Raw genomic sequence first — 15,421 nt, 5'->3', positions numbered from 1 at the left:
GTGATGTTTCCATATAAGTGAAAGATTCTCAAGAGGGACATTAAAACAATATTCAATTTTATCGGATGATTCAGCTTTGTCAGCCATTTTGGATTTTAGTTAAGTCGCGGCAGGAATATTTGTATTATTTTAAAAAATACTGACGTCAGTGATTTTCGATTTTCAAAATGGCAATCAATTATTCACATCGTTTCAGTTGTAGCAACCAAAAATCGAAAGTTGGCGATAATCGGTACATCACTAAATACCGTATAATCATAATTAAACTGAATCATTCGCCAATTGGCCAGAAGCTATGAAACAAACTGATTAATAATAAATTAAAGATATATATTAAAAAAAAAACGACCATTGCTTGCATCTTCATATTTCAACTTGCATGTATTAACTCCATTTTTAGGCTTTCTTTTTACTATTTAGTAGTCGTTAATCTTTTTAATTGCACACCTCAGCTGTTTTATTTAGTTCAGTTATGACCTAGTTAAGTTAGAGCTGCTGACAAAGAACAGACCAAAGACAATGTGCTTGGAATCTTTGATTTAATTAAATGACCCCACCCTAATTTTTGCATTTTTGTGATTATCTCCCCTTTGAAGGGTCATGGCCCTTCATTTGAACAAACTTGAAAGCCCTTCACCCAAGCATGCTTTTGGCCAAGTTTGGTTGAAATTGGTACAATAGTTCTGGAGAAGGAGTCGAAAAAGTTTAAAACGGACAGACAACAGGTGGTCAGAAAAGCTCACTTGCGCTTTCAGCTCAGGTGAGCTAAAAAGTTTACAGACAGACGACAGACAACAGGAGATCAGAAAAGCTCACTTACCTTCCAGCTGAGCCAAAAAACAATGCATAGGTGGAAAAGGATTAACTTGTCTGTGTATCTGTTTACATGTGCATCGTGGAATGCAGGCAATTGATTTATATATTGAATGACAAATATTCTTCAGCCATTTATAAATTTGTTCGACAATGTGTATTTAATTTTTATGACTGTTAGCAACTTTTATATTGTTGTGTTAGCAAAACACAAAATGTGAGTGAGATGTTTATCAATTTTCCCATAATCAGTTATTATATGTATGAAGGTATATTGCAGAATAATGACCTCGACATTCCTTTGATCTTTGCAATAAGCATAGTAGAATATACAACAAAGAAAAACTGCAACTAACATACCTCTTGATGGCTTTGAGGTCAGAGGGTTCTGTAGTGGTCACAGTCGGATCGTCCAGATAAGAGAAGAAAATGTTGTCCAGAGTTCTTGTGGTGTTACCATCGAATATCACTTCCACTTTATGATCTCCTTTCTTGGTTGAACCATTTGGTTTGCATGTGATCCTATCTCTTTCTGCTGTTGGTCTACAACTATAATTGTATCTATCTAGTATTAAAGTTTTTAGAACTACTATTTCTTTCAATCGTTCTATCAACTGAGGAAAAACTTTGATAAAGTGAATTGACCTGTGTGACTATAAAAGAATATAACACTGTAGATCTTAATCTTAATCATTATATGCATGCAAGTACAGGTATTAATATTCTTGCTAATTCCTGAGAAGTCGATCTCTCTTGTGCACTTCCCTTTGTTTATTTCACTGATGATGCATTCTGGGATTTGACATTCTTGTTAATATTCCAGTTGATGGTGGGTAATACACAATTTCCGAGTTGCCCAATAGTTCTTTCCCTTTGTGGAACTCTTTCGCACAGTGAGACAGAAAACATACTATTGTCCACACGCGGTGGGTGCAAATGCATGTTTATCGTTGTCTTCATATATTGCTTATCACTGCCTTCATACATGTGTATATTGCCTAAAGGCCGATTATCAGACATCATGCAACCACCAAAACTGCTGGGACACACAATTTCAGTAACTTTATGAGTATTTGATAATAAAATTGTCAAACAAAAATTGATGATTACCATTTTTCTTTGATTAAAATATAAAATCAATTCATATTTAATGCAATGGCCTAGATCAAACAAATATTATTCTTCATATGGTCAGTTGAATGTATACCAATGGCTGGTACAGTGGAGCCCCGTTATAACGTTCCCCCTTTACTAAGTTAGTCCACATATTATGTTGGAATTTCAAAGCACAAAACCATTTCTTAGCAAACCTATATAAAATAGACCTCGTTATTACGTTGTCCCAAGATGTCGGGACTCAGTATTACGTTGTAAAAATTCTGACAAAAGCGTATTAAACCTCTATAATAATAATAAGACCTTTATTTAACCAGGATTACATATTTAGCGATAACGCTAGTTTTCAATATGGTCCTGCATATAACATACATACAGACAGATATTAGTAAAATAATTATTCAATAGTGATTCTCAAGATAATCAACCACTCACACCTTGACCGTCCCAGGCAGTCAAGGTCACAGGGTAAAAAATGTTGGTACCCACGGAAAGGTCCTGTCGCAAGGAATACTCATGTGAAATATCAAAGCTCTATCACTTACTGTCACTATCACTTACTGTTCAAAAGTTATTAGCAAGGTTAAAGTTTTTAAAAAGTAGGTCAAACTCCAAGGTCAAGGTCACAAACTGTTGGTGTCAATGGAAAGGTCTTGACACAATGAATACTCATGTGAAATATCAAATTTCTAGCACTTACTGTTCAAAAGTTATTAGCAAGGTTAAAGTTTCAGACAGATCAAAAATAATATGCCATGCTCCCCCCCCCCCCCCCCCCCCCCCCCCCCCGATCGTGTTAAATTGTGATTTCATTCAAAAGACCATGGGTCAGTCACTTCAATACCAATGTGACTAACAACAAGAGACCCATGGGCCACATCACATCACCTAAGTCACCTTGGCCCTGCCGTTGTTCGACTTCGAGGTAACAAGATCGAACACCAAAGTATGACAAGGTCTTGTCATAAAAATCTATATACAGAATAAGAAAGCCCTACCTTAAATAGCTTAGCAGATATTGAATGGGTCAGGTTTTTTCAAAAAGAAGGCACTCCATGGTCAAAAGAACACCATTGTCACAAGGTCAAAAGATCAACCACCAATGTCACAAGGTCAAACACCATTGTCACATACCATTGGATCACATGAAAGGTCCTGCTGCAAACAATGTATACACAAAATATGAAAGCTCCAGATTAAATAGCTGAAAAAATTGATCCCCTATTGTGCCCACATCCTACCCCAAGGGATAACGAATAATGATTTCAACTAACTTGAATGTATGCTATTTTAGGAAGCTTTTCTGTAAATATTCACTTTTCCGACTCGGAGGTTAAGAAGAATCTGCAGTATGTCAGGAAGTTTTCGTGTAAATTTTAACTTTTCTGGCCCAATGGTTCTTGAGAAGATTCTTAAATGACTCCCACCCTATTTTTGCATTTTCATGATTATCTTCCCTTTCAAGGGGCCTGGCCCTTGATTTGAACAAACTTGAAAGCCTTTACCCAAGGATGCTTTGTGCCAAGTTTGGTTAAAATCGGCCCAGCAGTTCTGGAGAAGAAGTTGAAAATGTCAAAAGTTTACAGATAGACAGACACCCCATCGGACGATGGGCATAAATAAATGATTGATTGTATATGTTTAACGTTCCTCTGGAGAATATTTCACTCATATGAAGACATTGCCGATAAAAGGCTACAAAATTCAGGCTTATGCTCGGACTGTTTACGACTATTGAGGAGGGAGGGATCTTTATTGAGCAACACCTGCAGTGACATGGGGCCTCTGTTTTTGTGGTCTCATCCGAAGGACCGCCCCATTCAGTCGCCTCATACGACAAGCAAGGGGTACTGAAGACCTATTCTAACCCGGATCCCCACAGGGCGGCATATATAAAAGACTTGTTTGCGTGCAAATATGTACAAAGTATGGTTCATTTTATTTATGTTTCATTTGAAATGGAATTCATTTTCTTTCAGTAAATTTGTTTAGTTTGGACATGGTTCTCATTCTATGGTATTTGTTAATGTTTTCCGATTCAGTTGGCACACATAAAAGATATGGGATGTTAATCAAATGATTAATTGCAGTACCTGTAGAATAACAGAGACGCTGAATATGTATAGGTATGACCCTTCAGGCCCATCCTCACTTCCTGGGAGGCTAAATAACTGTGTAAATGTGCTTACTCACTTCCTGGGAGGCTAACTAACTGTGTAAATGTGCTTTAACTCACTTCCTGGGAGGCTAACTAACTGTGTAAATGTGCTTACTCACTTCCTGGGAGGCTAAATAACTGTGTAAATGTGCTTACTCGTTTCCTGGGAAGCTAAACAACTGTGCTTACTCACTTCCTGGGAAGCTAAATGACTGCTTACTCACTTCCTGGGAAGCTAAATGACTGCTTACTCATTTCCTGGCAAGCTAAATGACTGCTTACTCACTTCCTGGGAAGCTAAATGACTGCTTTAGAAATAGTTGTTCATTTATGTAAAATCCAGGCTGATGGCAAGAGAGCACAGGAGAAGTGTTTCTATTTATAGGACATAGTTTTTGAAATGCTGCCCCTGAGAACAAAATGAAGTTAAATTTTGTCCCCATTGAAATATATGTGTAATTTTATCAATTAAACCAAGGGTACACATATACAAAAGGTTCACTGGCCTTATCAGTCAACTGAGTACTAGTTAAAAGTATCACTAGTCCCAAGGCCAATGAAATCTAGAACAAGATGTGTTTGTGAAACAGAAATGCCCCCAATAATGGCCAATTCCAAAGATGGCCAAGGTCACAAGGACAAATATCTTGGTACCACTAGAAAGATCTTGTCACAAGAAATGCTCATGTGTAATACGAAAACTCTAATACTTACCATTTAGAAGCTATGACCCGGTGATTTTTAAGGCCCATTTTGGGTCCGAATTTCAGCCCTTTCCCCTCATAATAATTGTAAATTTTTTCCCAATTTAGCTTGCATTTTCCCCAATAATAGAATTATGAAAAGAAAATGTATTTGAAAAAAATAAACTTTCGATGGGAATTATATACACAAGACTTACCAAAGAGTTATGGGAATGATGATTTGGATAGAATAGTTGAAAATTTTAGAAGGTTAAAGAAAATCAGATCTGTAAAATAAAGATGATATAATGTTTCATATGATTTTAAAACTTATTTATGATAAAATTGATTTTTCGCAATTTGACTGAAATGTTGACAATTTTTCGCAATTTGAAAGCCACAGGACCCTCGTTAAAAATATAGAAAAATCACTGTGACCAATGTCAAACTTTTTAAAAGTAGGTCAAATGCCAAGGTCAAAAGGTTTAGTACCCACGGAAAGGTCTTGTCACAAGGAATACTCATGTGAAATATCAAAGCTCTAGCACTAGCTCTAGCACTTATACTGTTCAAAAGTTACTGGCAAGGTTTAAGTTTTAAAAGTAGGTCAAACTCCAAGGCCAAGGGTAAAAATTTTTGGTACCCATGGAAAAGTCTTGTCACAAGGAATACTCATGTGAAATATCAAATTTCTAGCACTTACTGTTCAAAAGTTATTAGCAAGGTTAAAGTTTCAGACAGAATGACAGACAGGACAAAAACAATATGCCCCCGATCTTCGATCTCGAGTGCATAAAAATTCCTGTTCAAGAGTCCTAAAATTTATGTTTCATGTCCCCCCTTCAACAGAAGATGCTTCATACCAAATTTGAATAGAATTGGAATGGTAGTTTTCAAGAAGTTCAAAATTTCTATTGTTCACACATTCAATAACTGACCATTTTGGTCCCATCTTGATACCAAAACCCTAACCCAGGGATCATTAAATTTACAATTTTGGTAAAAGACTACCTACTCTTTTTAAATATCCATTTAGTTTCAATTTAGTATCAATAGCACTAAAGATGTTACTTAAGTGTTTTATACATTAACACTATATAGTAAGTTTAGCCCCATCCTGGGGTCAGAACCCCTATCCCGGGGATCATGATATTTACAATTTTGGTAGAGACCTTCTTGCTCTACATCACGATGCATTTAGTTTTTCTTACACATGTGCAGTTGTAGAGAAGATTTTTGAAAATTGGTAATTTTTGCCCCACCCCTAGCATCTTTAAAGTAACCTGACATGTATCATATCATCTGTATCATGCTACGTATCACATCTTCAGGTCTGTATCCTGATACACATCACATCATCAGGTCTGTATTGTGTTACGTATCACATTATCAGGTCTGTATCATGATATGTATCATATCTTCAGGTCTGTATCATGATACGTATCACATCTTCAGGTCTGTATCATGATACATATCACATCTTCAGGTCTGTATCATGATACGTATCACATCATCAGGTCTGTATCCCGATACGTATCACATCTTCAGGTCTGTATCATGATACGTATCACATCTTCTGGCTTGTATCATGATACGTATCACATCATCAGGTCTGTATCACGTATCACATCATCAGGTCTGTATCATGATACGTATCACATCATCAGGTCTGTATCATGATACGTATCACATCATCAGGTCTGTATCGTGATACGTATCACATCATCAGGTCTGTATCAAGTGTATCGTCGCACCCCTGTGAGCACCCAACATTAGTACAAAAACAGAAATACTATATACTCACAGAATGCATTTTTTTGATTTTTCACCATTGGTTGTGCTCACAGGTATCAGGTTCACCTCATACTTCAAGTTGCCAATAGTAAGATTTTCTCCAACAATATGAATTCTCCTTCCACCTGACTGAATGCTCTGATTTGGACTAACATGTCTTAAAACAGGATCCTAAAAATACAACAACAAAAACAAACAAGTTCAGCTATTTTACTGTCTGTCTTTATCTTTAAAATGAAATTGTTCAGAAATTTTATCATAGAATTGCTGTATTCTCTATTTTACTGAATCTCTGCAAACTTCGAAACCTCTATCGTGGCTTCATAATACATAAAACAACGAATTAAAAAAATCTAAACATTAATTAGAACAATAACCTCAATCGTGGCTTCATAATACATAAAACAACGAATTAAAAATATCTAAACATTAGAACAATAACCTCAATCGTGGCTTCATAATACATAAAACAACGAATTAAAAAAATCTAAACATTAGAACAATAACCTCTATCGTGGCTTCATAATACATAAAACGAATTTAAAAAATCTAAACATCAGAACAATGCTTGATAATTACTCAGAGAATATTGTATGTACGTCATGTGATTTCCATTTTATGTTTGCGTTTATAGAAGTTATTTCTTTGTCCTTGAAAATGAAAATTTGATTGCTAAATCACAAAGAGAATTTGAAATATCATCCAGAAATCACCTCTCAACACAAAAGATGAACAAGTCATTTTCTTCTTTATTAGTTTGAGTCATTTTCTTATATTTGTTTGAGTCATTTTCTTATATTTGTTTGAGTCATTTTCTTATATCTTATATTTGTTTGAGTCATTTTCTTATATTTGTTTGAGTCATTTTCTTATATTTGTTTGAGTCATTTTCTTATATCTGTTTGAGTCATTTTCTTATATCTTATATTTGTTTGAGTCATTTTCTTATATTAGTTTGAGTCATTTTCTTATATTTGTTTGAGTCATTTTCTTATATTTGTTTGAGTCATTTTCTTATATCTTATATTTGTTTGAGTTATTTTCTTATATTTGTTTGAGTCATTTTCTTATGTTTGAGTCATTTTCTTATATTTGTTTGAGTCATTTTCTTATATCTTATATTGAGTCATTTTCTTATATTTGTTTGAGTCATTATCTTATATTTGTTTGAGTCATTTTCTTATATCTTATATTTGTTTGAGTTATTTTCTTATATTTGTTTGAGTCATTTCCTTATATTTGTTTGAGTCATTTTCTTATATTTGTTTGAGTCATTTTCTTATATCTTATATTTGTTTGAGTTATTTTCTTATATTTGTTTGAGTCATTTTCTTATATTAGTTTGAATTCTTATCTTATATTTGTTTGAGTTAAAGTAATTCCACCCTCCTGTGATGTCATCAGATTTTGCAAAATCAATGATTTATTTAAATTTATGCATGATAGGAACATAAATTTTGTTGGACTATTTTCTGATACTTATTGTAAAAAATCTTGTTAAAAATAGACTATTTCAAAAGTTATAGATGAATAATCAATGATATGTTTCAAAATATTGAATCCAAGGGCAATAACTCTGTTTCTATTGATTTCTTTATCAAGTCTATTATGCGATAGATTTCCTATATTTTTTACATACATTTTGTATATTTTTGTGAAGATATAGTTTCATGAAATTGTTATGAATGCTACTATATCGTCATAACCAGTTTGTATGGAGTTTTGATAACGCTGTTTAAGGAAAATAGCAATTTTCTGACGGTGATACATGATTCTGTTTATGTACGTCTCTCATCTTAAAAAGTGTGATGACCTATGTATTTTATTTGATAATTTGTTAGTTTTAACTCTAATGAATGGAAATAAATACACTTTTCAAACTTGTATCAGATAAAACTGCGAGTGTGGAGTCACCTTAATTTCTTATATTTGTTTGAGTTATTTTCTTATATTTTTGTTTGAGTTATTTTCTTATATTTGTTTGAGTTATTTTCTTACATTTGTTTGAGTTAATTTCTTATATATTTGTTGAAAGTGATCACCGTACAAATTGATTCTGTGTGAAGTTATACCGCATATGTCCAAAACTGAATTCAACATTCAAAAATCAATGTATGCACCCAGGAGTGCATGAACCGAGTTGCATGGGCTACATTGTAAAGTCAGGAATGATGTGGCATATTTATAATTGTGAAGAACTGATTTCAGTTTTAAACTTTTCGAGTTACTGTCCAGAAACCATATTTGTCTGAAGTTTTCAATCTATTTTCAGTCACTGTGATCTTGACCTTTGACCTTTTTTCTCCAAAATCAATAGGGGCCTTGCTTTGCTGGTATCCAACAATATATCCAAGTTTCATATGATTCAAATGAAAAAAAATTTGAGTTATCCTCCGGAAACCAAACTTTTTTGGAATTTTAAATCTATTTTCGGTCACTGTGACCTTGACCTTTGACCTATTTTCTCCAAAATCAATAGGGGTCTTCCTTACCTGGTACATAACAATATCTTTCAGTATCATTTGATTCGGAGTTAAACTTTCTGAGTTATCATCCGGAAACCAAATATTTTTTAAATTTTCATTCTATATTGGGTCACTGTGAGCTTGACCTTTGACCTTTTTTCTCCAAAATCAATAGGGGTCTTCCTTACCTGGTTCCCAACAATATATCAAAGTTTCATTTGATTTGGATTTAAACTTTCTGAGTTATCATCCAGAAACCAAATTTTTCATTCTATATTCAGTCACTGTTACCTTGACCTTTGACGTATTTTCTCCAAAATCAATAGGGGTCTTTCTTACCTGGTACCCAACAATATATCAAAGTTTCATTTGATTAGATTGTAAACTTTTCGAGTTATCATCCGGAAACCAATTGCTGACGCCCAACCGCCCGCCCACCAACCCACCCACCCGCCCGCATAACCAAACCAATAGCCAAGTTCAACTTCGTTGCAACTCGGCTAAAAACAAAATGATTGGTTAATGTTTTGCCAGGTTTTATTTCTAACACAAAGTAAAATACATCAATGAGTTCAATTGTCAAACCTTGTATTCAAAGTGTTGTGCTGAATCAGCAGATTTTTTGCTTCCCACAATGACTACCACAGGTCCTGATTTAACACTTGAAGCCCCGGTGATGCATTTGATTCTACAAAAACAAAGTGTCACGAACAAACTTATATATCAATACCATTGTTTTAGTTGATAAGTATCTTAATCTGCAAAGAACAAGCAAACCTAGCTGTTCATGCTTCATCATTTTTTTCTATTATATGACTAAATACAACAGAAACACTATCAAATCCATTTCCTTATAATCTCATTTATCACTTGACAAATACACTTTTAATTATGATATGTGTTTTCCACTGTTCGACAGGGAATACTCATGGCCTATGTACTGTAAGTGTTTCTTAGGAAGATTTCTAAACTAAACATTAAGAGTTACTTAATGATGTCACAATACTTTAGGTAGCAAGTTACGTTACTAAAAATAAAGTGTGTTACTCAGCCAATCAAATACAGTCCCTGAAGCATTCTACTTTACCTATTAGTGTTTTGTACACTTTATGTTAAGTTTAATTGCAATGTTTGGTTGGTTTTATTTATATTCTTTTACCAGGACACTTCATTCAACAATGTTCAGATCTACAAACTTTAAGTACATGTGTATAAAACCAAACATGAATACATTTCAATGACAATCGCTGCGAGTCTGCAATTTGCGATATAAAATGGAACAATCGCTGCCAGTCTGCAATTTGTGATGTAAAATGGAACAATTTCTGCGAGTCTGCAATTTGTGATATAAAATGGAACTAGTACTTCAACTTGTACAATTTATTATTGCACCATTGACACAGCAACAAATAGGGGTGGGGGTGGGGGGGTGGGGCTCTCCTTGACAATGTGTTTTTCCGTTAATATCATTATATGCAAATTTAATTGGTTGTGCCCCCTTCACTTATTTTATGAAGTAGTAAATGGTAGTGGAGTAGTACTATTCTATTTTTACTGAATTCATGCATTCAACCCCCCCCCCCCCCCCCCCCCCCCCCCATTTTGAAAAGCTATACTACGTTGCCTACGCATACATTTCCAGAGAACAATAAATTCAATACTCGTACTATATTTTGTTTAGACTGAATATATTTCGAACTTCAGAACATGCAGTTTCCTCATATTTCTAAAACTTGGATCCAAAATTCAAACTACAAAGTCCTGAGCAAGTCATTGGAATAAACTTCTTTTCTAAAACATTATAGGATTTGAATGATACTAACTTGCATAGTCTCAATTGTATATACATGTAACAAGACGCCCATAGGCCTAGAATCGCTCTTCTGATACATTGTAGAACAGGCAAAATTCTCACTAACCAAGATTCATCAATAACAAAGTTTGATGATGTTAAGTCAAATAGTACCTGAAAATTTAAATGTAACTGTCCAAAAGTAGGTCACGGTGACCTACTTTTGGTCGACACACTGAAGACTCAAGATGCATCAACTGACAAGTCAAATAGTATTCAAATATAGCTGTCAAATTCCAAAAGAAGGCCACAGTGACCTACTTTTTGGTCGACACACTTCAAAGACTCAAGATGCATCAACTGACAAAGTTTGATAATTGAAGTCAAATAGTATTTGAAATATTCAGATATAAACGTCAAATTCTAAAAGTAGGTCACAGTGACCTACTTTTTGGTCGACACACTCTGAAGACTCAAGACCCATCAACTGACAAAGTTTGATGATTGTAAGTCAAATAGTATCTGAAATATTCAAATATAGCCGTCAAAATCCAAAAATAGGTCACGGTGACCTACTTTTTAGTCAACACACTCTGAAGACTCAACATGCACCAACTGACAAAGTTTGATAATTGTAAGTCAAATAGTATCTGAAATATTAAAATATAGCCGTCAAATTCCAAAAGTAGGTCACAGTGACCTACTTTCTGGTCAACAAACTATGAAGACTCAAGATGCATTAACTGACAAAGTTTGATGATCCTAGCTTTCAAAGTGTCCAAAATATGCATCTGAAATTGAAAATGTGAAATTGGAATGTATGCAAAATTCAAAAAGTAGGTCACTGTGACCTACTCTTTTTTATAAATATGTTTTGAGGCCTCTAGACGCATCAACTTACAAGGTTTGATTATTCTAAACCTCTCGGTATCTGAAATAACAACCTAAAATGTCTTCATAAATGATTAGCCATAAAATTCAGAAAGTAGGTCATGGTGACATACTTTTCACATGACGCACTTCAAGGTCCCATGATCCATCAATTGACAACTTTTGATGATCATAGGCTCAAAAGTGTCCAAGATATGCAACAAAATCCATTTAATAATAATTACCTGCGAAATTCAAAAAGTAGGTCACCATGACCTACTTTTGAGACAACATATTAGGTCCTAAGATGCATCAACTGACAAAATTTGATGATCCTAGTCTTTATACTAAGCAAAATATCAAAGTTTTAACAAAACAAAATTTAAGGTCAAATTTGAAGTGACCTTGAGACCACACCCTTTGCCCCAGGATGATGCCTTGAACAATTTTTAATCTACAACCTATCCTTATCCTTATGCATAAGTTTGGTGATAATTTGCACAGTGGTTCTTGAGAAAAAGATTTTTTAGCAACCACTACTTTTGTTTGCATTTTCCTAATTATCTCCCCTTGTTAAAGGGTCACAACCCTAGTTTTAGTACAAATGAAAGCCCTTGGGCCAAGGATACCTTGTGACAAATTTGACAAAAATTGGCCAAGGGGTTCTTGAGATATAGCCCTTTTTCCAAAAAGTTGACGCACACTGCACGCCTGACATATGCCCATATGATTAGCTCTTTGAGCCTTCGGCTCAGAAGAGCTAAAAATGTTTTAATTCAACAGATAATTGCTAGATGCTAATGTGCGACATTTTATTTGATCAGTAATGAATAATTGTTAATAAAGATACTAAACAACTTCTTGAATTATCTTTAATAATTTGATTATTTTTCATATTAACTGCTTGTTTGATTTATCGTATTCAATAAACTATTATTTTCTTCTTCACGTTGGAAATATTCAACCATGTTGGAGGAAACAAATACATATTTAATATGCAATGTGCAAGTACCGGTACATAGATACATTATATCTATTTGTGTTGGAAAGTGTTCACAAAAATGTTTTATAGCGTTTAACATAGTCTGGTGACATTGGAACAACAAAATTTATTCATTACTTCAAAACAAATATCAGTTTACAATTAGCTAATCACTGTACATGTATGAAATACGGACGATGTAAGGAAAACATCCAATATATTCCGAACAAATCGTTCATCTTGCATTCACTGTTCGCTTTGCGTTCTCGCTCTGTTTGCTCAGCTCACCAATCGTTCACAAAGTTGCATTCAGCTTTCACACACATGTCACTCTGCGTTAGTTCACGGTGCGTTCACCGTTCAAGTGGGAAAGTAGAACATTTCAGGGAAAGTAGAACATTTCAGGGACTGTAGCATATGTTACCAATTAATAAACGTAAATAATTTATACATACGTTCTGTTGTTCAGTGTAACATCTGAACACATCACTCCTGCTACAGTGACATTGTTTATATCACTGACAGTCAATCCCAAGTTGATTCCAGTAATGCTGATTTCAGTGCCTCCTCCGACTGCACCATCAGTAGGTGTAAACTGTATGTAATGAACAAGATGTGTTTGTGAAACACTGATGCCCCAGATTGGCAGCTAAGTAACTATAGTACCTAAAGAAAGATCTAATTGTCACAAGGAATACGCAGTAATGTGAAATAAGAAAGTTCCATCACTAAACATTCAAAAGTTATGACCCAATCTAATATCTTTTCAAAAATAAGTCAAACTCATGAGGTAAAAAATTCTGGTACTAAACAAAAGGTCTTGTCAAAAGATTTACACAAGTGAAATATGAAAGCCTATTCAAAAGTTATGGACGAGGTTAATTTTTTTTCAAAAGTAGATTAAACTCTCAAGTCATGAGGTCAAAAATTTTGGTACCAAAAGAAAGGTCTTGTCAAAAGAAATAAACATGTAAAAGCCCTATCACTGACTTATCACAAGTTATTACAAAGGTAAAAGGTTTCAAAAATAGGTCAAACTGTTTTTCAAAAGTAGGTCTAACTCCAAGGTCAAGAGGTCAACATTTCGGTACCAAAAGAAAAGCATTGTCACAAGATATACACATGTAGAATATAAGTCATCAATAACCATCCAAATGTTATGACCAAAATAAAGTTTATTAAAAGTAGGTCAAACTCCCAAGGTGACCGTCACAAGGTCAAACATTTTAGTACAAAAGAAAGGTCTTGTCCCAAGGAATACACTGTAAAATATGAAAGCCCTAGCATCATCCATTCAAAAGTTATGGCCAAGGTAAAAAAAACAAATTGCAGAAAAACAGATGGACAGACAAAAATACTTTATGCCCCCCGAATCTCCAATAACTGGGGCATAAAAATCGAGTTATGACAAAGGCATCACACATAGTGTTAATCAAGTTAACATTCAAAAAATCCTTGGTAGAAGATATAAAACCAACATTCTGTGACTTTAATCATTCACTCATGCCACTGGGAAGCAAGTTTGTTTGAAATCTTAATTTTTGCAAAATATAAAATATCGGAGTGGGCCCTTTTTTGAGGGGCGGCGGGGATGATAATCTATCAATTAATTTTTTTGGCCCAAAAAATGTGTTTTTACTTTTTAAACTATTAGACATGACTTCTTTTAGTTACAGACCTTAAAACGTATTACTACAGGAAATGAACCAGTTCCATGGGGATCCAGGTTAGAATGGGTTCTCAGTACCCCCTTGCATGTCATAAGAGGCAACTCAATGGGGCAGTCCCTTGGATCACACAGCAGAAACCAAGGCCTCATGTCACAGTAGGTGTAGCACTAGAATTGTCCTAGCGGGACTAATGATCCAACAGAAATGATGTATTTCATTGAAAAAAAAATTTTCGGATACTTCTTCCAGCCAACAACTGATACTGATCGGACCAAAAAAAAATTATCGGACATTTCCAATGTCCGCCTGACCTTCAGAATTACTGCTCGATAACATTGACCCGAGCACGGCTTCATTTTATACAGAATATTATACACAAAGTTTGAATCAGATCTATTCATTGGTTTTAAAAATATATTGAAAACTGACAACACCCCCTCAAAATGGAAGCAAACAAGAAATCTTTGTAAAACATATCTGCCCCCATGGTGTAAAATTGAAAAGGGTTATACACATGCATCATTTCATTGATAGTGGTGCCAAACCATTTCAAAATATTAAGCAGACAATATCTTCCCTATGTCCAGGGTGGATTGACCATGTGACCCAAAAATCAATAGGGGTCATCTACTACTTCTGCTGTACCAGTGTACCAAGTTTGGTGTCAATCAAGCTAATAATTCTTAAATTATAGGAGACAAATATATTACTATGTCCAGTTTAACCCTTGGCCTTTGACCAGGTGACTTCAAAATCAATAGGGGTAATCTACTCCTGAGGATGTACCAGTGTACCAAATTTGATGTCTGTCAAGCAAAGGGTTTTCAAGATATGGAGCAGACAGCTAGTGTATTCCTATGTCCATTTTGACCCTTGACCTCAAAAGCAATAGGGGTGATCTTCTCCTGAAGATTTACCAGTGTACCAAGTTTGATGTCTGTCAAGTAAATTGGCCCAGTGGTTCTGGAGAAGAAGTTGAAAATGTAAAGTTTACAAACAGCCAGACAGACGATGGACAACAGGCGATCAGAATAGCGCACTTGAGCTTTCAGCTCAGGTGAGCTAAAAACTACACTGG

The 15,421-nt window shown here is 34.7% G+C and overlaps 1 protein-coding gene across 3 annotated transcripts in view; it reads right to left on the bottom strand.

The window, feature by feature from the left end:
• LOC125655395 (plexin-A4-like) overlaps positions 1-15,421 on the bottom strand; it is a 197,262-nt gene that overhangs the window by 80,801 nt on the left and 101,040 nt on the right. For 2 of the 3 annotated variants that reach the window (XM_056142959.1, XM_048885664.2), the window contains exons 15-18: positions 13,129-13,268; positions 9,615-9,717; positions 6,575-6,735; positions 1,174-1,362 (exon numbers count right to left, since the gene is read on the bottom strand). In XM_056142959.1, the coding sequence (XP_055998934.1) occupies positions 1,174-1,362; positions 6,575-6,735; positions 9,615-9,717; positions 13,129-13,268 (593 nt within the window). The remainder of the gene's footprint in view (positions 1-1,173; positions 1,363-6,574; positions 6,736-9,614; positions 9,718-13,128; positions 13,269-15,421) is intronic. The other variant, XM_048885665.2, reaches the window with a different exon arrangement.

This window comes from Ostrea edulis, chromosome 7 (genome assembly GCF_947568905.1).
Source record: "Ostrea edulis chromosome 7, xbOstEdul1.1, whole genome shotgun sequence".
Lineage (NCBI taxonomy): Eukaryota > Metazoa > Mollusca > Bivalvia > Ostreida > Ostreidae > Ostrea > Ostrea edulis.
Note: the sequence above shows the minus strand (reverse complement) of the source record. Positions and strands in the feature narration are given on the sequence as shown.